This window comes from Prunus persica, chromosome G8, assembly GCF_000346465.2.
Source record: "Prunus persica cultivar Lovell chromosome G8, Prunus_persica_NCBIv2, whole genome shotgun sequence".
In the NCBI taxonomy this organism is placed as follows: Eukaryota; Viridiplantae; Streptophyta; class Magnoliopsida; order Rosales; family Rosaceae; genus Prunus; species Prunus persica.
The window spans coordinates 10,982,360-11,009,355 of NC_034016.1; the positions used below are offsets into that span (position 1 = coordinate 10,982,360).

The 26,996-nt window shown below is 37.9% G+C and overlaps 3 protein-coding genes across 5 annotated transcripts; all 3 read left to right on the forward strand.

Annotated features, from left to right (window-relative positions):
• LOC109950855 lies at positions 746-1,756 on the forward strand. Its single transcript, XM_020570999.1, has one exon. The coding sequence runs from the start codon at positions 746-748 to the stop codon at positions 1,754-1,756; it is 1,011 nt and encodes a 336-aa protein (XP_020426588.1).
• On the forward strand, positions 2,006-3,073 carry LOC109950856. Its single transcript, XM_020571000.1, has one exon. It carries the CDS (start codon positions 2,006-2,008, stop codon positions 3,071-3,073), a length of 1,068 nt encoding a protein of 355 aa, XP_020426589.1.
• LOC109950770 (mitotic-spindle organizing protein 1B-like) lies at positions 24,300-26,923 on the forward strand. Of its 3 annotated transcripts, none has more exons than XM_020570863.1 (3): positions 24,300-24,447; positions 24,639-24,870; positions 26,626-26,923. In XM_020570863.1, the coding sequence occupies exon 2, from the start codon at positions 24,648-24,650 to the stop codon at positions 24,864-24,866; it is 219 nt and encodes a 72-aa protein (XP_020426452.1). In that variant the 5' UTR covers positions 24,300-24,447; positions 24,639-24,647; the 3' UTR covers positions 24,867-24,870; positions 26,626-26,923. The 3 variants fall into 3 exon arrangements, with proteins under 3 accessions (XP_020426452.1, XP_020426450.1, XP_020426451.1); XM_020570862.1 differs by lacking the exon at positions 24,300-24,447 and adding an exon at positions 24,456-24,554; XM_020570861.1 differs by lacking the exon at positions 26,626-26,923 and having other exon boundaries at positions 24,340-24,447; positions 24,639-25,212.

Genomic DNA, 26,996 nt, shown 5'->3' on the forward strand with positions numbered 1-26,996 from the left:
GAGTTGATCCCGGGATGTGACAAGATGACTAACTCCACTCCACTTTAGTTCGAAGAAAATTCAATTTTTTATTCAATGAAGTCTTCGAGAAAAATAACCCTCGGTAAAGGAAGGCACCCTTCAAGTAATGGTGGGTTAAAATAACCGACGGCAGAAGAAGGCACCCTCTATATAAGTGGTGGGTAAACGTCTAAGAGTCCTCCAGGAGATGTAGGTCAAAAAGATCGCTGGAATTGCACCTCTGCTTCAGAAATGAGATGCACAGAACCCGTTCGACGAAATGCCTAAACCACCCGGGCTGGGAGAGTTCATCGCTGTGCGATGCACGCAATGCGCGCGCTTGTTTGTTTGTTTTTTTTTTTTAACACAGCCTGGCCAAAACAACATCATTTTGGACCAGGCTTTAAAAGTGGCGCTGATGTGTTTTTATTTTATTTTTAAAAACCTGGCCAAAACGACGTCGTTTTGGACCAGGGTTTTTTTTTTTAAATGTAAAAATATAAGGAAACTGCTGTGCTGCTGGGCCATTCTATTGGGCTTTTTAATTTATATTATTCATTACTTAATTGGGTTTCCATTTTTTATAATTCCTTACTTAATTGAGTTTTAAGTGAGAGTTATCTTTATTCAATTGGGTTTTGGGAATTCCTTATTTAATTGGGATTGGAATTCTCTATATAAAAGACCAGTTTATTCAATTGGGTATGCATCACAAGAATCCTACGTTTTTTCTTCTTCTTGAGTAATGGAACGGTACTTTCAGAGAAAGAGTTTAAATCCTCCTTCAAATAATCCGAGTAGTTCAAATCCTCCCTCAAATAATCCAGCTAGTTCCAACCCTCCTTCAAATAATCCAGCTAGTTCAAATCAACCTTCAAATAATCCGCCTACTTCACATCCTCCTTTGAATAATTCGGGTAGTCCAAAATGTTCGCAAGTCACTGAGTTCGGGGAGAGTAATCGACGCTTTCTTGTGAAACGGTTTGATTCATTTGTTTGGTTGGAGTATAGTAAAGAGAAAGATGCTGCATTTTATCTTCATTGTTATCTTTTTAAATGTGACTTTGATAAACAAGGAAAGGCTGGAAGCCATGTCTTCACTGAGAAAGGGTTTAAAAATTGGAGGAAGGGACCCGACAGTTTTTGGGACCATGTTGGACAAGTTGGAAGTCTTCACAATAAAGCTACACAACATTGTACAGATTTAATGAATCAGAAGCAACACGTTGAAACCATTGTGATCAAGCAGACAGACCAAGCTCGTATTAATTGTCGTATTCTATTAACTGCCACACTTGATTGCACTAGATATTTATTGCGACAAGGTCTTCCTTTTCGTGACCATGATGAAAGTGAAACATCTAGCAATAAGGGTAATTATGTGGAGCTTTTGCAATTTCTTGTCGATCATGGTGAGAAAGTTTGTGCCGTTGTGTTTGAAAACGCTCCAAGGAATCTCAAGTATATTGCTCCTACAATTCAAAAAGATCTTATCAATTCTTGTGCCGCTGAAACCATTGATGCAATTATTAGTGATATGGACGATGCATTCTTTTCTATATTGGTAGATGAATCACATGATGTTTCAATAAGAGAGCAAATGGTAGTGGTGTTGCGTTATGTGAACAAAAAAGGGCAAGTAATTGAAAGGTTTGTGGGTGTCCAATATGTCTCTGATACGACTAGTAGCAAATTGAAAGAGGCAATTGAGCAGTTGATTTCTTCAACAAATTTGAGCATGTCCAGGCTACGATGACAGGGGTATGATGGCGCTAGTAATATGAGAGGTGAGCTCAATGGTCTTAAAACACAGATTTTGAGAGAATATCCTCAAACATATTATGTCCATTGTTTTGCACATCAACTACAACTAGCTCTTGTAGCCGTGGCAAAGGGAAATGAAAACATTGCTACTTTCTTCACAACGGCTAGTAGTGTCGTTAATATTATTGAAGCATCGAGTAAGAGTTCTGATGCGCTTAGAGAGCAATAACAAAAAGATATTATGGAAACTCTTGAAATTGATGATCTTGAAATAGGGCGAGGGTTAAATCAAGAGACTACTCTTAAACATCCTTGTGACACACGTTGGAACTCACATTATGATACTTTACTTAGTATTAATATTATGTTTCATCCCGTGGTGAAGGTGCTTGAATGGATTGTTGATGATGTCAACCAAGATAATTTAGGTGAAGCAAATATGTTGTTGAAAGAAATACAAAATTTTGACTTTGTGTTTCACTTATATTTGATGAGATTTATATTGGGAATCACAAATGATTTGTCAAAGGCATTACAAAAGAAAGATCAAGATATTGTGAATGTGATGATGTTGGTCCAAAGATGTAAGCAAAAGCTACAATCCGTGAGGCATGATGACTTTGATGATTTGTTCAAGGAAGTATCAATATTTTGTGGTAAAAATGATATTGACGTTCCTAACATAGATGATTTATTTGTACCACAAGGTAGATCAAGACGTAAAGCTCAGAAAATCACAAACCGCCATTATTATCGTGTGAACTTATTTCTTACTATCATTGATAAGCAACTAGTGAAATTGAATAATCGCTTCACTAAGGTAAATACTGAATTGCTTCTTTGTATGGCATGTTTGAGTCCGACTTATAATTTTGCAGCTTTTGACAAACAGAAAATACTTTGTTTTGCTAAATTTTACCCTCAAGAATTTAATGACCGAGACCTCATGAAACTTGAAGATCAACTTGGGCTTTATATTGTTGATATGCAGAGCATCACAGAGTTTTCATCATTAAACGGAATTACTGATCTAGCAGAAAAATTGGTGAATACAGGAAGGAATAGAATATACAACTATGTGTATTTACTTCTTACATTAGCTTTAGTTTTACCCGTTGCAACTGCTTCGGTTGGGAGAGCTTTTTCAACTATGAATATTGTGAAAACACCATTGCGTAACAAAATGGGGAATCCATGGTTGAGTGATAGCTTGGTTGTTTACATTGAGATATATGTTTTTTCTTGTATTAGTAATGCAAATATAATGCGACGTTTTCATGATATGAAACCTCGACAGCAACAATTGTAGATTAATTGTAATGTTATTATTTTAATTAATTATGAATAACATTAGTATTGTTTAAATTATAAGAATGTTTAGTTGTCCTTTTTTTTTTTTGTTTTTGTTTTTGGTTTTTTGTTTTGTTTTTGGGTTTTGAGCTCTTAGCTTTTAAAAATTGCACCTCCGTTGAAAAATTCCTAGATCCGCCACTAACTATATATATATGATGTAATCCAACCTTTCTAACCCTTTCCAAATATAGTTTTTTTTTTTAATGAAGTTGATATGAATTATTATAAAATTAACATATTAATTATATATATATGTTTTGTTGGCTGGGTGGGTATAGGACAAATTTTATTTTGTTTTGTTGGATAATCGTCTATTATATTGGGTAATATTTTGGATTTAATTAGGATGGGGGTGTAGTTAGGGATGGCAATAATACCCGTCGGGTCGGGTCTCCGTCGGGTCCTCGGCCCTAACGGGGGGAGTTTTCGGGGGGAAATCGGGGCCGGGTACGGGGATCCCCGAATTTGCAAAATCCCCAACCGGGGATGGGCCGGGGATGGGATTGTCATCCCCATCCCCGAACCCGGCCCGATAAGTAATATATTTATTTATAATTAATATATATATTAATATAATATAATAAACAAAATTAACCTAGAGAGTCGCTATCTGTCTGTCGCTCCTTATTCCTTCCTCCTACACGGCTGCTATCTTCTCAAATTCTATGAGCAAGTACTGCACATCAAGTTTACTGTCAGCAATAAGGTTCTCTCTCTTTGACAATTTTTATATTGTTTACTATATTGTCTATAAGCAATTAACACCACAAAAGCTGTTTTGATTTGATAATTTTATATTGTTTTACAGCTTTAACACCACAAAAGCTGTTTTGATTTGATAATTTTATATTGTTTTAGTTTATATTCTTTAGATTTTTTGCGGGCCAAACTCTCTGTGAATAAGTCAGGAATACTAGAGTTTATATATCCTAGAGATATATCTTCTTCTGGAAGAATCAAAGCCAAGATCGTCAAACTGTTGAGGCCTTTCTCATGAACTATAAGCCACTTCAAGTTATAAGGTATAAGCTATTTGGAGGTCCAGAAAGCGACCAACTCCTTCAAAGAAAAAATAGGACAAGGGGGTTACGGTAGTGTGTACAAAGGCAAATCAAATGACGGCTGTCTTGTAGCGGTGAAGGGGTTTAGGACAATAGACAATAGTTGAAACAAAGTGATTGTTGTTTCGACTGCAAGGCCTATGCATGTTTTGATTTGATAAAAGCTATTCTTTGTCTGATATGCATGCTTTGTTCTAATAAAAGCTATACCTTTTTTTTTATATGCATTCTTTATTCTTTTCCTTTTGAGAATATATTTTTTGTCATGACTAATTCTTTTCTTGTTGTTTGATATTTTACCTTCCAATTGATGTATCAGTCTTTATAATTTTTTTTTTTCCTAGATGAGTGACGACAATGAAGAGACTCAAGTTCCTGAAACCCAAATTGAGGAGGATAACAACCCTACACCAAATGAAAATGATAGCAATCCTGCAGTAACTGAAAATAACGACACAGAAGCCACAATTTCAACTCAAGCTGCTATGAATAAAAGGAAAGGTAGATCTCCTGCTTGGGAACATTTTGAAAAGAAAGAAATTCGAGGTCAAATAAAAGCTGTGTGCATTCATTGTAAGAATATCTTAGGCGCAAGTAGCAAGAATGGGACTAGACATTTACTTGATCATGTAAAGTCTTGTCTTTATAAAAGACAAAGAACCATAGATCAATCAATGTTGAATCCTACAAAGTTGAGTGATGGGAGTGTCAAACTTGGCACTTATAATTTTGACCACGACCATGCCAGGAAGGCACTTGCAAATATGATTATTCTTCATGAGTATCCATTATCCATAGTTGATCATATTGGATTCAAGATGTATTCCAATGCTTTGCAACCATTATTTAAGGTGTGTTCTCGAAACACAATCAAGAAGGACATATTTAAGGTTTTTGAAGTTGAGAGGGAGAAAACAATGAAGTTGTTGGACACCAACAGAAGTAGAATTGCCATTACAACGGATATGTGGACATCGAATAATCAAAAGAGAGGATTCATGACTATCACATCACATTTCATTGATGATGCATGGAATTTACAAAGCCGACTAATAAGGTAAAAGTAATATACTTTTCTTATTTGAATTATTAATCCTATTTTTTTAAAAAAAATAATTAGATTGTGACTTATTTGGGTTTTACTATAGGTTTATATATGTTCCATGTCCACACACGGCGGAGGTACTTGCTGATGCTTTATTGGAATGCATGTTCGAATGGAATCTTGACCGTAAGTTGTCTACCTTAACTGTAGATAATTGTTCTACAAATGATTCCATGATTGCGATAGTGTTAGATAAGATTTGCTCGAGTTCACTTATGTTAGATGGACGTTTATTCCACATGCGGTGTTGTGCTCATATTTTGAATTTGATAGTGAGAGATGGCTTAGAGGTGATTAAAAAAAGTATTGAGAAAATTAGGTACAGTGTTGCATTTTGGCTAGGAACCCAAAAAAGAGAGGAGAAATTTCTTGAAGCGGCCAGGCAATTGAGAGTTCCAACCTCTAAAATGTTAGAACTTGATTGTAAGACTAGATGGAACTCTACATATTCCATGCTTAAGACTGCAATGATATACAAAGATGTTTTTCCTCGTTTGAAGCACCGTGAGCCATTGTACAAAGAAGTGCCTAGTGAAAGTGATTGGGCAAAGACAAAGGAGCTTGTTGATAAGTTGGCCATGTTTTATGATGTGACTGTTCTTTTTTCAGGGACCAAGTATCCTACTGCCAATCTTTACTTTAAGAATATTTGTGCTATTAGATTAGCAATTTATGATTGGCTTAGTTCTGAACAAGAAGAGGTGCAAGCAATGGCATTACATATGCAAACAAAGTTTGAGAAGTATTGGGATACAGTGCATGGTTTGATGGGAGTTGCAAGTATTTTGGATCCAAGGTATAAGATGAAACAAATTGAATTTTTATGCCCTCTAATATATTCAAACAACGCAGCTCAAGAGATTAAGAAATATAAAGATATTCTCTATGACTTGGTCAAGGAGTATCAGTCAAGATCTCAACAAAGTCAACAGGTGCAATCTGAATCTTTGATTCCTACTTCGTCATCTAGACCATCTATGCCTAAACTTGATTTGGTAAAGCAATTAGATGTGTTTGTTTCTCACTCCACTACCCATGGACATGTTAAATCTGAGTTGGATCATTATCTAGAAGAGTCTCTTTTACCTAGGAATGATGATGATGATTTTGATATATTATGTTGGTGGAAATCAAATGGGATCAAATATCCTACTTTGCATGATATTGCTAGAGATATTTTGGCCATTCCTGTATCCACAGTTGCTTCAGAGTCTTGCTTTAGTACTAGTGGAAGGATTATAAGCCCTCATCGTAGCCGGCTTCATTCAAACACAGTAGAGGCATTGATGTGCGCTCGCGATTGGTTATGGAGTGAGATAAGAGGTATTGAAATATTTTTATGCTTATATTTTTCATATTAAGTAAAACATTTTATTGTTGTTTTCTAATATTTTTTTTTTATTTATACTGTTAGCTTCAAGCCCTAATGAGAAGGAAGCTAGAAGAGTTACCGTTCAAGATGAAGAAGTTGATAATAATGAGGAAGAGGTAACATTCTTATATTTAATAGGTCTCTTTAATTTTTTAAATAGATTTTTCTTATATTGGCCAGTTTCTCATTTTCTTTTAAATAATTGTAATGTTTTATCTTATTATTTATTTTTTCTTTTGTAGGAGTCTACCATTGAAACAGAGAACATATCTTTGTTTTTTGATTAAAGCTATGAATGATGGAGCGTAGGAGAGTTCATTGAAATTGTGAAGTTTTATTTGATAACAGGATATTGTTAATATTTCTTTAGGATTGGTTTTCTAATTTAAGACTAGAAGGATTTATTGTGCTTACTGAAAAAGTTTCTAAATATTTGGATTGAGAAATTATTTTAACAAGAAATATCTTATTAAAAACCGGGGATTGGGGCGGGTATGGGAGACACTTCCCCGACGGGGACGGGGACGGGGATTCCCCGAAAAGCCTAAACCGGGGATTGGGGCGGGGACGGGGACGGGGATGGGGAGCGGGGACGGGGATGGTATTGCCATACCCGGCCCCTAACCGGCCCGTTGCCATCCCTAGGTGTAGTTTATGGTTGGGTAGTGGGCCCACTTGAGGCAATTTTCTTTATCACCAATGACTTTCACTCTTTTTCGTTTCTTTATTTAGTATTCAAAAACGACCCTGTTTGGGCAAAGTCAAGATAGGGTATCACTATCAAGATATCTTTTTCATTCGCAAAGCAACGCCGCAACCTCCATTTACACTGCCTTTGCAAGTTTTCATATGCTAATTGAGCGGTGCACTACGTAGGAGGACCTCATCATCAAGATGATTGTTGGAGCTTCCAGGCAATGGCCTCGCTTTGCCAGTCACACAACGCTTTCTCTGCAACCTTTCAAAAATTCCCCGCCGCGTCTTGACCATGAGTTTGCCGTGTCGGAAGTCTCTTGACTGTGTCCAAGGCGTTGACCCGTGTCCAAGGCATGTCAGAGGCGTATTCGCGCCTTGTCCGAGTGTCCAAGTGTCGGACACGCCGACACTTCAGCTCACTACCGTGTCCATGCAACATAGTCCTCAAGGAGATGCATGACAATTACAAATAAAGCATCCTTCGGGAGACGCATGTCAAACATACCGCTGTCCAAAAGCGTCCTCAAGGAGATGGAAGGCAATTACAAATAAAGGGCCATCCGGGAAACGCATGTCAAATAGACTGTTGTCCAAAAGCGACCTCAAAGAGATGCATGACAATTATAAATAAAGCATCCTCCAAGAGATGCAGGTCAAACAGACCGTTGTCCAAAAGCATCTTCAGGGAAACGCAAGACAACTATAATGAAGCATTCTCCAGGAGACACAAGCCAAACATACCATCATCTAAAAGCAACCAAGGCGTCAACAGGTCATTCAAGAAGTTCACAAGACTTAACACAAATTGAAGTTAAAGAAATAACTAAAGTTTTCATAGCAAAAGTGACCAACTAGCCAGACTTTAACAAAGAACAGGCAATCAATAGATCCAGAAGTTCAAAAATATTAGTGAGCAGCTGACGTGCCTAAGTTCTGTGTTCATGACGGCATCTGCTCACCTCAAGCAGAAGATAGAAGTCAGTTGGTGACAAGAACTCACATATAACAAAGCTTTGGATATGTGGGTAAAGCATATCAGCAGTTTGAGACATACCATAACAAGACATTGCACCAGTTGGCCAGCTCAACAACCACCCAGTCCAAGCTAACCTAAACACATCATAGCTGCTCAGTCAATTCCATGATTGGCCCCTGCACCATGAATGAATCTCAAAAACCTCATCCCGTTAGGAACCCAACTTAGAAAAGGAGCTCGACCTTCAGAAGGAAGCCCATATGCAGTTGGAAAGACTGATAAATATTTCTCATATCCTGCATTCCACGTAAGTGCCATGCAGAAGTTGGGAACACATATTTTGACAACTAATAGATGGACGACATGTGAAAAAGGAATATTCTTTAGGAAAACTGATTACCCTACTTAAATCCTATTTAATTATGGAAATTATCTTGGATTTAATATGTGAATATCTCCCCCAACCAAGGATGAGATTTCCATCAAATCTCCTTGATTAATTCCAATATCCTATTTATGGGTAAGAATAATCCTGACCAAATAAGGATTATTCTTCAAACCCTAGCCTACAAGGAATCTATAAATACATGGCCACATCACACATATGAGGTAATATGATTTCTACCCTTGAAACGCCCTTTGTCTCACGCCACTCCTTTCTTCATGGCTGTGGCCATTCTCACACATGGCTCCAACCATCCGGCTCTTCCCATGAGAGAGGATCTCCATCCTTTCCGTTATCTCAATATCTTTTTCAAGAATATTTAACTGACTTAGGTATCAGAGGGCCTTTGGATAACACACCCAAGGTGTGGTCTATTTGCTTCGGTCTTTTTCGTAGGGATTGAGGAAAAAGAGAGAGAAGGATGCTCGAAGGGTGAAGAATCTACACGTGAATATTTTCCGTGTGGAAATTTGCTCAAACAAAGGTTCTAGAACATTGTCCCAAACATTGGGGCCCGAATGGTTGTGTAGACCAATCTTATGGATTTGTATGACATATTGTGCCTCCCTCTTTGAACCACAAAGCAAAGGATTTAAATGGTTTTATGTATGTGCCGATCCAAATATTTGACATATAGCAATATATCAATCGACCCATGATTCTAAGGGGTTGTTTGACAACCATTTCTTTTTCTTTATTTTTTTTAAAAAAATTGAAAATTGAAAACATGTTCGGTAACAAATTTTGTTTTCAGTTTTTTTTTTTTAAAAAAGTGAAATCTAGTTTTCAAAATCACCCTTATTTTTTAAAACAACTTTAAAGTGTTTTCAGTCTTCAATTATTGTTTTCATTTTTTTGGCTCTTATTTCATTAATTAATTTTGCATCACCGCACATGAAATATGAATACTCATTATTTGGGACCTTCGAACTTGGACCTGACCGCTCTATTCTTGCGTTTGGTTACGAACCCGGTTCAAGGCTCTGGACCTTCGTATCCAAAATTCACAAAAAAAATATCCTAATCCCAAAAAAATAAAATTTCGCTAAAAAATAGTAAGAACTTTTTGTAACATGTACTTTCATTCTATGATCTGAAATTCACAAATTGACTCCAAAAGTTTCATTTCCTAGTTTCATATAAAACTGAAAACTTAAATAGTTACCGAACAACTTTTGTTCATTTTTAAATTTTCACTTTTTTTGAAAACTGAAATTAGTTACCAAACAAGTTTTCAATTTTTAATTTTTGAAAAATGAAAAATGATTTTTGAAAATTGAAATGGTTATCAAATGAGCCATAAGTTAATTTCATTGGACACTTCTTTTGCATTTTTAGGTTTATATGAGTTTTAGTTTCAAAGCATTTGAGCCTATTTAAGTGAGATTTTTGCTATATTTGAAAGCTTTTTTTTTAATATAAAAATTAACATTTTTGCTATGTTCGAATTTTCTCTTCAATTTTTGAATTGGCAGAGAAGAGAGAGAGGGTTTCTGGCTGGGTCTCGGGCGGGGCTGGAGGTGTTCTGGGTAGAGAGAAAAACAAAGGGTGAGAGAGAGGAAGAGAGGGAGAGGACAAGGACAGTAAGGCAGCCGCCGCTTGCATCCCTAAGGACTCTGCTTCCACTCCTAATAAGGAGAGCCCAAGAAGAGGACTTGCAATGGCTACAAGTGAACCTAGATCGAGTTCTCGAAAACTGGGCTTGTAGACTTTGCAACTGAGGGAGTTACAGAAGCGATCGTTCAGCGAGTCGAGGCCTAGCTCCGAAATGGGCTTCCCAAAATGCGTCATTCATGGAGTTGAGCTAAGTCGAAGCCTCTCTCTCCCTTTGTAAATTTCAATCATTTTTTCTTTTATGGGTCCTCTTCCTCAGCAATTTATGCGAGTGAAGTTGCTCCAAGAACAACAACAATGGTTGCGCTAGATTTGGGGAAGAAGATGAGTTGGAGATGGATTTTTATTTATTTTTTAAGTTTTTTTTTCATTTATTAAATAATGTTATTTTATTTATTTAGTTTGGGGCCCACTTGGGCCACTTTATACTAAACTTGTGAGTTGTACCACCACATCAGCTTTTAACGGTGGTTCTAACAGAATAACTAACGGACGTATTAAATTGGTATGAAAATAAATATTATGTGTGTGACTAAGACGAAAAAATTTGATGTGTCGAACTCTAAACTTCGGTAAACTTTACCATGGTAAAGTGAAAATTACCCTATTTAATAACACTTAAGTTGTCTCATTTCTGTCAAATAAAAATTATTTTGTCTTTGATGTAATTGACTTGATCTGGGACAACTATAAGGGTTTTAGACAAGTTATCTTTGCAATTTATTCTCTTCAGATTGTTTTAGTTCTTCAACTGGCTCAGATCACTGGAGAAGTTTTACCCATATCCGTTGTATTGCTACTTGGATGGCTCTCTTTGTACTTTTTCAGTTGATCTAATAAACTATTATTGCTTGTTCTAAAAAAAATATTCATGACATAATTTAAGTTGCCTCATTTCCTAATCCAAAAAGTGGCTAAATTTATGAATTGAAGTGAAATTTACCTATAGATCATAAGATTTTTAAATGCAAAGTTACTGATTAGTGAATAATTTTTAAATGATAGAGTTAGAGACTTTTTGGCATTAGAATGCGTAAATGAATAATATGACTCATTTTGCAACCTTCGGCACCACTAAGTCATCACCTAAAGTCTCAACCCCATTTGTGCCATTGGACTCGAGACTCTTTGTATCGCCCATACTAGCAAGCTTCAAACTACTTTCTGTCCGATAAACAAGTATGGTAAAACTAGTGGTGGAATCGGTTCGGTTACCGACCCGATTCCACCCTCCGACGTACCTACCGACATCATCAGTATAGCTTAAAATTGGAACTGCTACCTAGGGGTGTACATCGGTTCGAAACCAATGAATTTTGATCAATCTAATCCAATCCAATCCATTTTTTTTTTAATATTAGATTTGAGATTTTACAATCCAATGTGTTCGGATGTTTGGATCCAATCCAATCCAATCCAATCCAATCCAAGTACATTGGATTGGATGATCGGTTTGTATGAAAATATGATAATCACAAATATAATCGTATAGAATTCAATTCGATAGAAAATACCATTAAGTAATACCATTAAGTATGTACTAAATAGGCATAAATAAATTACAACACAAAGTTCGACATTTAGAGTTCAAGTTACATCCATTCCTTAAAAAAAGAAACACTAAACTAAAGTCAAGATAAAAACTTAGATAACTCTTCAAGGTTCCAGGTCCAACAATCTTTTAATTTCTTTCTTATCCTTATATTATTTCCTACAATCAACAAATATGTATATGACAATATTAGATAGAAAGAATGATACAAACTTACGTACAGAGCATGCAACCATATTCCACATCAAGTTTCATTCAAAGTAAGTTTTGATGTAGGACCCAAAATTTCTACAAAAAAAAGAAAATACCATATTAATATAAATATAACAAAAATAGTACTAATTAATTTCAACTATGAAACTTATCTTAAAATAATATTTACCTGATGCAATTTCTTCCATTTCATCTACAACCTTAAGAACATCGGTTTTTGGTGAAGAATGTAACCAATTTTGAGTGCAAATGAGTGCCTCCACTGTTCTCGAGGATAATGAACTCCTAAAGAGATCTAGAATGCGACCACCAGTACTAAATGTTGATTAAGATACTACAGTAGAGATAGGTATTGGCAACACATCTCATGCAATATAAGACAAAATCTTATATTTTTCAGAATTCATCTTCCACCAACCCAGGAGATCAAAGTTCTCATTTTTTTGGATTCTCACATGTTTCAATTAAGTACCTGTCAACTTCTGTTTTAGACTCTTCACCATCAGGTTTCTCCACAAGTTTCATGAACCCAATAGTGAAAGCAGTAGCAAAATCTACTTCATTACTATCAATCTCCATCTCACTTGGATTATGAGTCTCATCCTTATATGCAGCATTTTCATTGTAAAGCAATTTATATTGATCATATAATTCATTCAACTTGCTTCTCACTTTACTTGTCACCTCACTAGCTTTATCTTCACCACATAACAAAGAAAAATAATACTGCGAATAACGTTTCTTGTAACAAGGATCAAGTAAAACAGCAACAAACAAATACATGTTAATTTTCTTTTAGCTTCCCTAATATTTTTCATATTTCTTCAGCATATTCTCAGCCATTATCTTAAGAATAACATCTTTACTATGACTCCAACTTTGCAATTACACATGAACCACACACAAAAGTTTCAGAAACAGATTTACGGTTACATAAAAGTACCAAAAAATGTTGGTAAAATATAAAGATAATTGTTATATTTACGGAATTTCGAAAATAAAACTTCACTATAAATTCGAAATAAATACAAGAAAATAACGACAAAGAAAATGTTAAGAATACTTTATAGATGATCGAGTCTAGAAGTTGGTTCTATCTCCTTAAGACGAAATTGCCTCCTCACAAGTGCTTTTAGGATTTGCTTGGCAAACATCTCCCAAGATACAACAATCGACTTCCTGTTGAAGTAGCACTACAATCCCCAAGAAAAGCAAACTCAAACTTGTGTATGAATTCTCTCTCACTAACTCACTATATTTATGAAAATATAATGCTATGAATGCTCTAAAAACTACATTGTTGGATGATAATTGGATGAATGAAATGTTGTGGTTACTTTTCTATTTATAGGCAACAAGGCCTCTGTTCAGAAAAGATGTGACTGAAAAATATCAACAGATGTGTACTTTCATGTTGCAACCATAAGCCAAGAAGTGTAATGTTTCAATTACTATGAAACAATGCAACTTAAGCCAAGAAGTGCAATGTTTCAATTTCTATGAAACAATGCAACTTTTCACATATGAAACAATGCAACTTGTTGAGGACCAAAAAATCAAAGGTTAGGCCCAAAAAATAAAAGGTTGGGCCCGAATAAATTCTCAGCCAAATACGACACACTATTGAGAAAAGACCCAATTTGGAGCACGCAAAAGTCCGCCATGCACGAGTCACACTCTACGTGCCATGCCAAATAAATAATCTGTCATGCTAGGAATTGAGATTAAGATTATAAAATGCACTAGCTCTACAAATCCATGCTAATTATCCCGTCAAGCATCATAATAAAAAGCATGCCATGCCAAGCGGGAGATGATTATTTCCCACCTGACCTTGCTATAAGCTTAAGTGGGCCCAAGCCACTCAAATGTTCGGGGCTTGCTTGAGTGGGTTGTGGTATAGATGGTAACAAGTTGTCATGAGGCCCATTGAGGGGCCAAGAAATGGGAGTCTCGGGTTGCTTGGGAGCCTCGAAACTCAAGCCCGTTTCTTGAGCCCAAACATGTGGGTGAGCATAAAAGAGAGAGAGAGAGAGAGAAAGTAGCCCAATATCCTAGAGAAATTAGCCCAACACCTGTGAGGTTAGCCCATTTATTTGATAAACTAACTCATTGTCCTAGAAGGCCCATGTAACTAAAATAAAGACCTGCAAAAGCCTCAGCACTTGGCTGAAAAACAAAAGCCACGTATTCAGTAAGGATGTCCACGTATGCAGAGTTGCTGGGAAGCTCCAGCACAATTTTGGGGGGGAGGGGGGGAACGAATTTCAAGCAAAGGCATTCAAAGGACTATGGGATTTTAGCGCGTAGGCTGCCAAGAAGAGGGGCACCCTTCGAACCAGCATGTATACCCATTTCTTTCCTTCATCAGATCTGGCCATGAAAGAAGGAAGGAAAGAAAGAAAAGGGGATGGCTGAGAATATGAGTTCTCTACTGAGGTAGCTGCAGGAAGAGAATTGAGCTTCCAAAAATCCCTGATTTTGTGAGATTGGGCAGAGGGGATTTTTACCATTATAAGATAAGTCAAAGGAAGGGAGAAGAAAGAAAGGGAAAAGTTTGGCCAAATTGGATAGAAACCATTAGGGTTTCTTAGAAAAGAATAGCTTCCAGCGGCTATAAATAAGGCCTCTTCTACCCAACAAAGGAACAACCACATCCAGAGAGCAAGCTTCTTCTATTACCTCCAAAACCCAGCAATTTCGTGCTCAGTTCATCCTTCTCCCCCTTGTTTTTCCTCTTGGTAGACTGTTCTAATATTTAACAGAACCTTTGTCGAGCTACCGGAAAATCACTTAAGCCATCCATTGCCCTCTTATAGTATATCCCTTCTTCTTAACCAAACCCTCTGATAACCCTTGGCCCCTTTCCTTAGAATCCATGTTTTTTCATAAAAACTCACAGCACTCTCCTTTTAAAGCTAAACCCATGATCACTTTGCTTCCATGCCACAAGTCTCTCATGCCAAGCTAAGAATCACCTGTAAGCACTAAGAATCCATCTGTAAGCAGCCATTGTTTTTATTGGTGAAGGTGACCAGGGTGTTTCCTAAGGCTTCACTATCCTTTCGAAACATTCTTGAGGTCTGATCTTTGAACTCAAACACATAGGGTAATTTCATATATTTTGTTCCTTACGGCAGCTCAGCCCATTTGTAGCTGCTGGCAGAAAAAACCCCCTACACAACTTAAGCTAAGAAGTGTAATGTTTCAATTTCTATGAAACAATGCAACTTTTCACATAAAATATTATTATTTTATTCACAAACAAAAAAAATAATATTTATTTGTCCTCGATTAAGAACATGACTATTCCCAATTGATACATACCAATTCATAAAAGTCATGTACAGTCACGGGTCCCACAATTTAATTTCCATTCAATTAATAAAAAATTAAATATAAATTATAATTTTCTAGCAGAAAATAGTAGAGTTGCATCATAAAAGGCTTTCAAAAACTTAATAAAGTAGCGGGCATTATTCCAATCCAATGAGGTGGGAGCGCTTTTCCTTTCAACCATACAAAACTCAAGAACATACTGTGTATCTTGTTCCTCTAAGCGTTCAAAAGCTTTTTGATATTTTTTTTTTTGCAACTTCTAACATTAAATAAGTAGAATTCCACCTTGTCGGAACATCAAGACATATAGCCTTATGTGAAGAAATTTTCACTTGCTCCACACAAGCCTTAAACTTTTGGGACCTCGCTGGTGATTGACTCATGATAGTCTTCTAGACCTTCCTTAACAATGAGATTTAATATGTGTGCACAACACCTCATGTGCATATTTTCACCTTCAATATTGAACCATTCCAATTATTCACTTTGTTTGACAAAAATGTAACAACATGATCATTTGAGGTTGCATTATCAACTATCACAGTCAACACTATCAATTCTCCACTCTAGTAGACATGTCTCAAGTACCCTTCCAATTGTATCACCTTTGTGATTTACAATTGTTCAAAAATTCATAATTTTCTTATGTAATCTCCACTGATCATTTATATAATAAGCTGTGAGACACATATAGTTAAGATTTTGGAGAGATGACCATGTGTTTGTGGTGAGACTAACTCTTTAGCGATTAGCAACTAAATAATCTTTCAACTTTATCTTCTCTTTCTTATAAATCTTTAAGACATCTTTTGCAATTGTAACGCAAGATGGGACTTGAAGTCTAGGTTCAAAAACACGTAACATATCCCTAAAACCCTCACCCTCTACAACTTTAAAAGGTTGTTCATCAAGTATAATAAATCTAACAATTGCTTCCCTACATGACTCTGGACTATAACTTGTAGCAATCAGTTTGCCTTCCTCCTCGCCTTTCTTTGGTTGGAAAGACAAAGTTTTTTGCTTCTTAATATCTCGACCTGGATACTCTTTACATTGATTTGCCAAATGACTCAACAAGTTTGATGTCCCATTTTTTTTGCTACCATATGCATACACTTTATTGCAATATTTGCATTTTGCCTTAGGATTTTTTGGATCATCTTGCATCTTAATAAAGTTCTCCCAAACAATTGAAGGAGGTCTAGCAGGTTTTCTCTAACCATCTTCAATGGGAGCAGAATCATTGGCTTTGGTTTCTTGTGGCAACACTTCAACATTTGAAGGCTTGACAGTATCGAGCCCATTAGAAGTTGAAGGTGCATCAGTTCGTGGTTGACTTCTATTTCCAGTTGGATTTCCTTTGGAAGTTGAAGTTGGAGTAGTCACTTGTTTCATAAATTGACAGGACCCGATCCCAATTCCACTTTGGAATTCGAACCAAGTCCTGTGCGTGTCCGACACCTGGCGAATGTCGGGCACAAATGACCTTTTTACCCTTCCTGTTACAATTACTAGTAAAACTTCCCTTAGACTCCTGCCAAAAATTCGGTAGAGTCTCCCCTGTATTTTGTCTAAACCCAAAATCTTCCACCTGTTAAACAAGCAAAAAATTTTCCACCAACTGCCAGAATAAAATAACCAAACATTCACCAGATCAAGTTTCCCACTAAAACGAGATATCAGAGCATTTTCTACTAATTTTCAAGATTTCAAGAACTTTTACAATAAAATCCTACGTTTCTTGGTGGTGCGGAAGCTAGGAGTGGTCCGATGGTGGATGCCTGCGCACTTCTACAGCCTGGGGGCGAAAAACAAGTTTGAAAATGTGAGTGGACAAAAATAATGTTCTTGAAATCAGTTTATAATCATAATAACCCCCATGGTAAAAATAACTTGATAAGTAAGGCTAAAGTTCAACTGTGTTTAATATAAGGTATTCATCTAACTATATATAAATGTATGTATATAAATTCGTAAAACTGAACAATTATATGGAGATATAAAACATGCACGAACATTGAGGAAACTGATATAAAATGACTGAAAGCAATAGCTGTATAAAAGTACTCAAATTCCTTTAAACTACCACCTAAATGTACCCCTGTAAAATCCGTCAAATCCCCTGGCAGGTCTCGGCGACACAAAGTCTACCCGAGCCGCAAACTGGCAGGATTCAGGGGACTATGGTCAGCCTGATCCGCCGGCAGGTCTCGATGACACCAAGTCGACTCGAGCCGCTCTGGCAAGATACAGGGGACCGTAGTCAGCTTGATCCGCAATCCTGGCAGGTCTCGGGGACACAGAGTCAGCCGAGCCGTAAATCCTGGCAGGTCTCGGGAAACCAAGTCAGCCGAGCCGCAAATCCTGGCAGGTCTCGAGACACCAAGTCAGCCGAGCCACAAATCCTGGCAGGTCTCGGGGACACAGAGTCAGCCGAGCCGCAAATCCTGACAGGTCTCGGGGACACAGAGTCAGCCGAGCCGCAAATCCTAGCACTCACGGTCCGAGCGTCCCCGAAACTCGTGAGGCATTGTCAAGTGCACTGACAGAACTGTAAACAGACTGGATGTCCGTAGACATCGGTCCGTGTGAGGGTAATCACTAAAAACAAGCGGGTACATAGTGGTTCTAATTTAGAAAAATTTGATAATTCACTGTATTTGACAAGTCTGAAACTAAGCTGCTATTTTCTCTGATATAAATCTCAACTCTGCTTTCTGTCACTTTCTACCATGTTCAACTAAGCAGCATAGAAATAAAGATATTTTACGGCACAAATCATGCTCGGAAAACATTCGGTAAAACTTATTCAAAATCAAATAATGAAATTTACTCATATAAACTCATTTATAAAAACTTATTTATATAGAATCAATATAAAATCATTTATGTAAACTCATTTATATAAAGCATTTATATAACTCATTTATATAAAATTATTTATGAAAGAAAGTCCACTCACTGCTGGTCCGAGCTAGCTGGACCTTTTGAAGGTCCCTCCTGTGGTTCTGCCGGTCCTCTGGTACCTGGATCGACGGAAATGGTGGCCGGAGGAGGGAGATCGAAGGCCTTGAAGTTTCGGTGAGTTCCCGTCGTTCTTTCGCAGTTTCCGACCAGCACAGGTCGTCGGCAGGCGGGGGATCGGTCGTGAAAGGTAGGGGACTCGACGGTGGTTCCATCGCCACCCGTCCCGTGGCCGATGGTGCCCAGAGGCGGCGCCAGCAAGCTCTGGAAGGCGGCGGCCCCTTTTTTTTTCGTCCGAGAGAGAGAGGCTGGCTGGTTTTATAGATCCAACTTCAAGATATTTACGGTTATGCCACTGAGACTCTTTTGACCATAACTCCTTCGTTACAACTCCGATTCGGGCTCACTACATGTCTATAAACTTGTTTCGCCGTGATCTACGCAATGGCGCAAGCAGAATTGTCAAATTCCTTCTTGATCAAAAGTCACCTTTTTCTTAATAAAATATTACGAGGGCAGAATTGTCTTTTTGCAAAATAAAATATTCCTTCATTATGAATTTTTGGTTTGGGATATTACAATCTACCCCCCTTACAAAAATTTCGTCTTCGAAATTTACGCACTAGTCACTCGAAGAGGGGAAGGGACTGCTCCCACATCTACTACTCGGGTCACCACATAGTCATTTTTATTGAAGTTTAAACATTTCTCATGTCAGTATCTGAACTGATTTCTTCCCACAGATGAAACCAGCCTTCAATTCTGCTGATTATTGTCTAACACATGAGATGGATCAAATTTTTCTCTTCGGAACATGGAAATACGAAAAATATCAAGTCATGGTGATAAATCTGCAGGTAAAGTAAGCTTGTAAATTCCTTGGCCCACACGCTTTATAGTCTACCTGGGTCCGAAATAGTGAGGGCTTAGTTCTCTCGTTTCCTCTAATCTCACTATACCTTCCTAAGGTGATAAATTTTGGTAATTCCCAACTGAAGATCCTTCTAGTATCTGCATAACTCCTTGTCAATCCTGGGTCACTTGAGTCCTTTTCTGATTAATCCAATAAGGTTCTTTATTTCCTTCAACCCTTTCAGATACCAATAAACTTAGCTTATCATTCCATCTTCATACTTGGGTGATCTATACTATGTCTCGTATAAGGCATCGATTGAAGACATCTCCAGTATAGGCACCAATGGCCAATTTGAGGTTTGTACTCCGAGGAAGATCAGTTCGCCTGACAACTGTCATGTGAGGCACGCACTCTCAAAGTAGTAACTTCTCACCCCAATCACTCTGAAACTGCAATATACAACGTCTCAATAACCCTTCTAAAGTGTGAATCATTCTCTTAAGCTGATCATCTGGCTGGGGGTGAATTGCAGTACTAAACTGTAATCGGGTCCCAAAAGCTTCTTTTAACTGAGTCCAAACGGGACGTAACCTGGGGTTCTCGATCTAAAACAATAGAGACTGGTACTCCACTGGCAGGGCCCGGAACGGTACCTACCACCCTGGCGCATTAGGGCGATTTCTCCTGTTAGATCCTGACAACAACTATCTTCCACTACTTCTGGTTACACCAGCCCCAGAACGATTTCCAATACTACTATCCTGGCTGGTACCTTCACTGGAACTAAATCCAGGTCGGTAGCCTCCATACCTGCGGCCATTCGGTGATCTGGAACTGTAATCACCACTGTAGTTACCTCTCTTAACCATTCCCTGACTAGTATCACCTATGTCAAAATACTGTGCACAGAATTCACCACGTCACCAAAGTTAAACTACTAACTGATCACAATACCTCGGATGGAGGCCTTTTAACCTCATCGTAACAAGGTGCTACCTTTTACTTTCAATCTCTACTAGTAGAAAACAATACGTGAAACCTTTTTCTCGTATTCTGGTCCAATCATTATCTCCTATCCAGCTGCAAAACTCCTGCATCCACACATTCTGTAGACTTCTGGATAGGACTGACTATCAAATGCGGCTCTAAATTACTTGTCACATACTAGTCCAAGGATCCTGATATTACTTCTTAACCGAGTCCCACCAATACTCTACTATTCTGTGGAACAACCCTGACCTCCATAATCCGCTCCATTCCTTTCAATTCAATCCTCCTTTACTACTGGGTACCACTATTATCCAAATTTATAGCCTTCAATCCTCTTTACTTGATCCACCTATCTCCCGGATGGATCTCTGGGCTACTCAATCTTGGCTAAAGCCTGAGCTAACAGCTCCAAGGTCTACTGGACGTTAGGATCTCCCTGCCTACTAGGTACAGTAGACACAACTCCTGACGAGCCTCTAACGAAAGATTACTCTACCGGTTTAGATACCGATGTAGTTCCTGCCTGACCTATGGATCTCATCCCCTTACGTCGGGATAACTGTCTAATTTCCCTACGGACACCACCACCATGAGGGCCCAATTTGAAAAGAAAACGAGGATGCACATAGTGCGAAGTCTACAGGAAGTGAAACCTATGCTCTGATACCAAATTGACAGGACCCGATCCCAATTCCACTTTGGAATTCGAACCAAGTCCTGTGCGTGTCCGACATCTGGCGAATGTCGGGCATAAATGACCCTTTTACCCTTCCTGTTACAATTACTAGTAAAACTTCCCTTAGACTCCTGTCGAAAATTCGGCAGAGTCTCCCCTGTTTTTTGTCTAAACCCAAAATCTTCCACCTGTTAAACAAGCAAAAAATTTTCCACCAACTGCCAGAATAAAATAACCAAGCATTCACCAGATCAAGTTTCCCACTAAAACGAGATATCAGAGCATTTTCTACTAATTTTCAAGATTTCAAGAACTTTTACAATAAAATCCTACGTTTCTTGGTGGTGCGGAAGCTAGGAGTGGCCCGGTGGTGGATGCCTGTGCACTTCTATAGCCTGGGGGTGAAAAACAAGTTTGAAAATGTGAGTGGACAAAAATAATGTTCTTGAAATCAGTTTATAATCATAATAACCCCCATGGTAAAAATAACTTGATAAGTAAGGCTAAAGTTCAACTGTGTTTAATATAAGGTATTCATCTAACTATATATAAATGTATGTATATAAATTCGTAAAACTGAACAATTATATGGAGATATAAAACATGCACGAACATTGAGGAAACTGACATAAAATGATTGAAAGCAATAGCTGTATAAAAGTTCTCAAATTCCTTTAAACTACCACCTAAATGTACCCCTGTAAAATCCGTCAAATCCCCTGGCAGGTCTCGGCGACACAAAGTCTACCCGAGCCGCAAACTGGCAGGATTCAGGGGACTATGGTCAGCCTGATCCGCCGGCAGGTCTCGATGACACCAAGTCGACTCGAGCCGCTCTGGCAAGATACAGGGGACCGTAGTCAGCCTGATCCGCAATCCTGGTAGGTTTCGGGGACACAGAGTCAGCCGAGCCGCAAATCCTGGCAGGTCTCGGGACACCAAGTCAGCCGAGCCGCAAATCCTGGCAGGTTTCGGGACACCAAGTCAGCCGAGCCGCAAATCCTGGCAGGTCTTGGGGATACAGAGTCAGCCGAGTCGCAAATCCTGGCACTCACGGTCCGAGCGTCCCCGAAACTCGTGAGGCATTGTCAAGTGCACTGACAGAACTGTAAACAGACTGGATGTCCGTAGACATCGGTCCGTCTGAGGGTAATCACTAAAAACAAGCGGGCACATGGTGGTTCTAATTTAGAAAAATCTGATAATTCACTGTATTTGGCAAGTCTAAAACTAAGCTGCTATTTTCTCTGATATAAATCTCAACTCTGTTTTCTGTCACTTTCTACCATGTTCAACTAAGCAGCATAGAAATAAGGATATTTTACGGCACAAATCATGCTCGGAAAACATTCGGTAAAACGTATTCAAAATCAAATAATGAAATTTACTCATATAAACTCATTTATAAAAACTTATTTATATAGAATCAATATAAAATCATTTATGTAAACTCATTTATATAACTCATTTATATAAAATTATTTATGAAAGAAAGTCCACTCACTGCTGGTCCGAGCTAGCTGGACCCTTTGAAGGTCCCTCATGTGGTTCTGCCGGTCCTCTGGTGCCTGGGTCGACGAAAATGGTGGTCGAAGGAGGGAGATCGGAGGCCTTGAAGTTTCGGTGAGTTCCCGTCGTTCTTTCGCAGTTTTCAGCCAGCACAGGTCGTCGGCGGGCAGGGGATCGGTCGTGAAAGGTAGGGGACTCGACGGCGGTTCCATCGCCACCCGTCCCGTGGCCGGTGGTGCCCAGAGGCGGCGCCAGCAAACTCTGGAAGGTGGCGGCCCGTTTTTTTTTTTCGCCGGAGAGAGAGAGGCTGGTTGGTTTTATAGATCCAACTTTAAGATATTTATGGTTATGCCATTGAGACTCTTTTGACCATAACTCTTTCGTTACAACTCCGATTCGGGCCCACTATATGTCTATAAACTCGTTTCGCCGTGATCTACGCAATGGCGCAAGCAGAATTGTCAAATTCCTTCTTGATCAAAAGTCACCTTTTTCTTAATAAAATATTACGATGGCAGAATTGTCTTTTCGCAAAATAAAATATTCCTTCATTATGAATTTTTGGTTTGGGATATTATAACTCCATCAATATTTTCATGCTTGAGAAGACGCAAAATGAATAATTGAATCATTGAGTTCTTGAATCCAAAATAATGAAAACTTACCAAGCAAGAAGATGCAGATGAAACTTGAAAGTGAAACTAAAAGTATGAACTCCAGAATGTGAAAGGTCTTTTCCTTTTTTTGGAACGCGAAAGCTGCAACATTGAATGTGTTTTATTTATACTAGAATTAGAACTAGAATATCAAAGGTCACTAAACTGATCTCAACATTTAAATTTTAAAACTAGGATTTTGGATTTGCACATAGAAATCTAGAATTTTTATGCTATATTAATATATATTTTTTTCAAAAGAATATCAACAAAGTTGTGTTGGTGGTTGGTTTATGTGTTAAATATGTTGCAGGTGGTTCAAGTTTGAATACTAGAAAAGGCAACCCTACCGCTATCGCACCATAGGTCGTCAGTTTTGCTCGGTTTTGGCATTGGCGGCAGTTGTTTTGGCTTTAGTATGAGAGAGAAAGAGAGAGAGAGAGAGAGAGAGAGAGAGAGAGAGAGAGAGAGAGAGAGAGAGAGAGAGAAGATAAGAGAAATGAGAGAGCGAAGAAGCTGAGATAAGGAAGAAAGAAAAAAATAGTTTTAATAACCAAAATAGTATTTTACTGCAGTATTGACTTCTCTACGACGGTAGGTAATGACATATTGATATTTAAACTAATTTTTTCTCAACTTTAGATTAGATCCAATAGTAAGTAACCACAGCTTCCTTAGACTATAGGGTCCAGGAGAATGAGATTGAATTCTTGGATCCATAAGCAGTACTTTTATTATATTGACACAACCAAACACCCAACCTCTAGTATGTTTCCCCTGAAAGCACTTCAACCCATTTTTCCTATTCACTTAAATAGTATATGCCCTAACAATTTTTTTTGTACTTGTCGACCCATTACCATGGCAACTCAAGGGCAATTAACATTCATATATAATTAATTTTATTTATATATATATATATATATGATATGAATAAATAAAAATTTTCTATGTATGTATATATATTTTTTAATTTTTTGATAATTTTTCAGAATTTGTTTCAATTTTTTTTCTTGGCTGACGTCAGCGCCCATCTTGCCTTGGGCCTTCCCCGGGCTGGATGTCACCGCTGGAGCTGATTTTGGGAGACTAGGGGGCTTATGCCTGGGCTGGGCTGTCAGCTGGAACTGCTCTTACGCCTATCCATACCACCTCTTGGAATCTATTCGTCCAAAAAAATCCTCCCCGAACCCAATATCTTCCAAGAGACCAAGAATCAAACGTGGGCTTATCGGCTATAGCACTCGATTGCTCGTCTGCTATCGGCTGTCAGGTGCTGTTGTGTAGCAGCGACGTCGTCTATCAGGTAGTGTTCTCTCCTCTGGGACTGAGTCGTTAAATCTTTCGTTCCAGATCCAGATCGATACCGTACCGCGATTGGGTACGGTCGATCCAGATCGAAATTCGTAGGGGGTGAGCGAATTAGGCAACTATGGTTTGATCTATTATTTTCAGTGAGGTTTGAATATGTATGTTTCTCTTTTTTTTTTTCTTCAGCTTCTTAATATGGACGCGGTCGCTGCAAAAACTGCCCGGGAATCTCTAGACCTAGCATTTCAGATGTCCAACATTCTTGACACAGGGCTTGATCGTCACACCCTCTCCATCCTCATTGCGCTATGTGATTTGGGTCTCAACCCTGAGGCGTTGGCTGCTGTTGTCAAGGAACTCCGAACAGAACTGGTTCCCCTTCCGCCATCAGATGCTGCTCATGCTATTCCTTAAACTGGTTTGTGTATTTGGATCCACATTCTGCTTGTTGATATGACTCATTTTGTTAATTTCCTTTGGAACATAAATACTTTGCTTCACTTGGAGATGAATCCCATTTTCTTAGTTCGGAAGAGTACTGGAATGATAGTAGGAAGCTAGAAATTACAAAGAACTTTTAAGCAGCTAAATTTTTTGTATTTTTTGTTTAACTAGTTGCTAGTTAGTAGAAAAACTTCCGAGAGTAATGTATTGCCACCTAACATGCTGAGTGGCATGACAAAGTCGCTAACAACTTGACACTGGTTCAACTTTCATTGTAACCTCTTCTGTGATATAAGTTTTGAAGTGTCCACTTTAAGTTTCAATCCAAAATAATATCCACTAAGATTTATCAAATGGTTCAGATTTCCAGCCCAAAGCGCTGCCACCATAAATCCCCCAGCACCACCGCTGGATTTGGAGCTGCTTTCCTTCAAGTCCTCCCAATCCTACACCTTTCACTGATCAATAGTTTGCGTGTAATCAGTTGTTGAATGAGATAGGGAACTTTGTTTTATAAGACTGAGATGTACTAAAGAGAAATGTTATCCTCTTTACTAGAATCCATATAAGTGTACAATAGGTAGTATTTAGGGATTCAAAATAGTATTTGATGGTCTGATTCTACAAATTCTAAGGACCCCATTAGTAAAACACAGAAAAAATTGGCTGGTTGGAAGTCCGGCTTACTTTCTAGAGCTGGTAAACTAATTTTTTCTTGGCCCAAAAGTGTGGTACATAAGATTTCTAGCATTTTTAGGAAGTTTTTCTAGGGACCAGATACTTGTAAGCAGCCTCCAATTGCTTGGAATTCTATTTCTAAATTAAAGAAAAATGGTGATTTAGGACTCTGAAATCTAGAAGATTTTAATTTGGCCCCTTTAGCTAAATTAGGTTGGAAATTTTTTATTCAACTTCATAATTGGTGGGTCCATTAGTTTCTCAAAAATATTTGAGGCATGATTCTTTCTTTCAAGTGAAAGCTAGAGATACTGATTCTACTTCTTGGAAATGAATTTTACAAGCTAGGGAAATTTTACTCGAAGGCATACGATGGATTGTTGGAGACGGAAATGATATTAAATTCGGGACTTGAGTTTATGCTTTTCCTTTAATTAATGTAGTCATTCTTCTTCTATAAGTAATCTTAAGGAATCAGTTGCAGATTATATTTCTTTTGGTAATTGGAATGTGGAAAGATTATGTACAATGCTCCCTTCAAATGTAGTTAATTATATTAGAGGCATAAACTTTTCCTCTTGTTCCTACGTCGGATAAGTTTGTGTAGGGCATCTAAACCCCATGGTACATTTTCCATAAAGTATGGTACTAGCAAGAAAGGATAGGTATGCAGATAATTTCCTTAAACATATTCGGAAACTGAGCGTGACCCTATTCAAATCTTTGTTTGGCTTCTTTTACAAAAGAGACTAACACTAAGGAAATACTATTGAGACTTACTGCTATGGATTCTTCTTGTCCTCTTTGTAATAAAGATATTTATACCTTTGCCTCTGGTAATTTATTGATTGTACTTTTGCGAGTCAACTTTGGCATATTTATACCTTCGCCTCTGGTAATTTATATTGTGGATTGGTTGCATTTGAATTGGAACAAATTACCTTGCTCTATGTGGAAAAATATTATAACTATTTGTCGGCAAATTTGGTTCCAAGGGAATAAACTTGTGTTTTTGTTATTAGAAATTCAAAGGGAAATGATAATATTGCAGGACCTATCCAAGAAGGTTTTACTTCAGTCAATGAAGTGGAAGCAATGCGTCTGAAGAATGGACTTATTTGGGCTAAAAAGTCAAGATTATCTTGCTTATGCGTTAAGGGCATTCTCAAAGTGTAATCAATTTGTTAAAGGGCAATCAACATTCTCCGCCATGCTTGTTTTCGTTTTATGGATTGACAGACTTTCAAGTCATTCAAACTCGTCATGTGTTTCGTAATGCAAATTGGCTAATCGGAGTCATCAGCTTGATAATCTTCCAAATAGTGAGGCAATAAAATTGTTTTATGATATATTAGGGGTCCTCTTTCAAATTTTACTTTAAGTCATTAGAAAGGAAAAAATAATAATGGAAGTCACTAAATA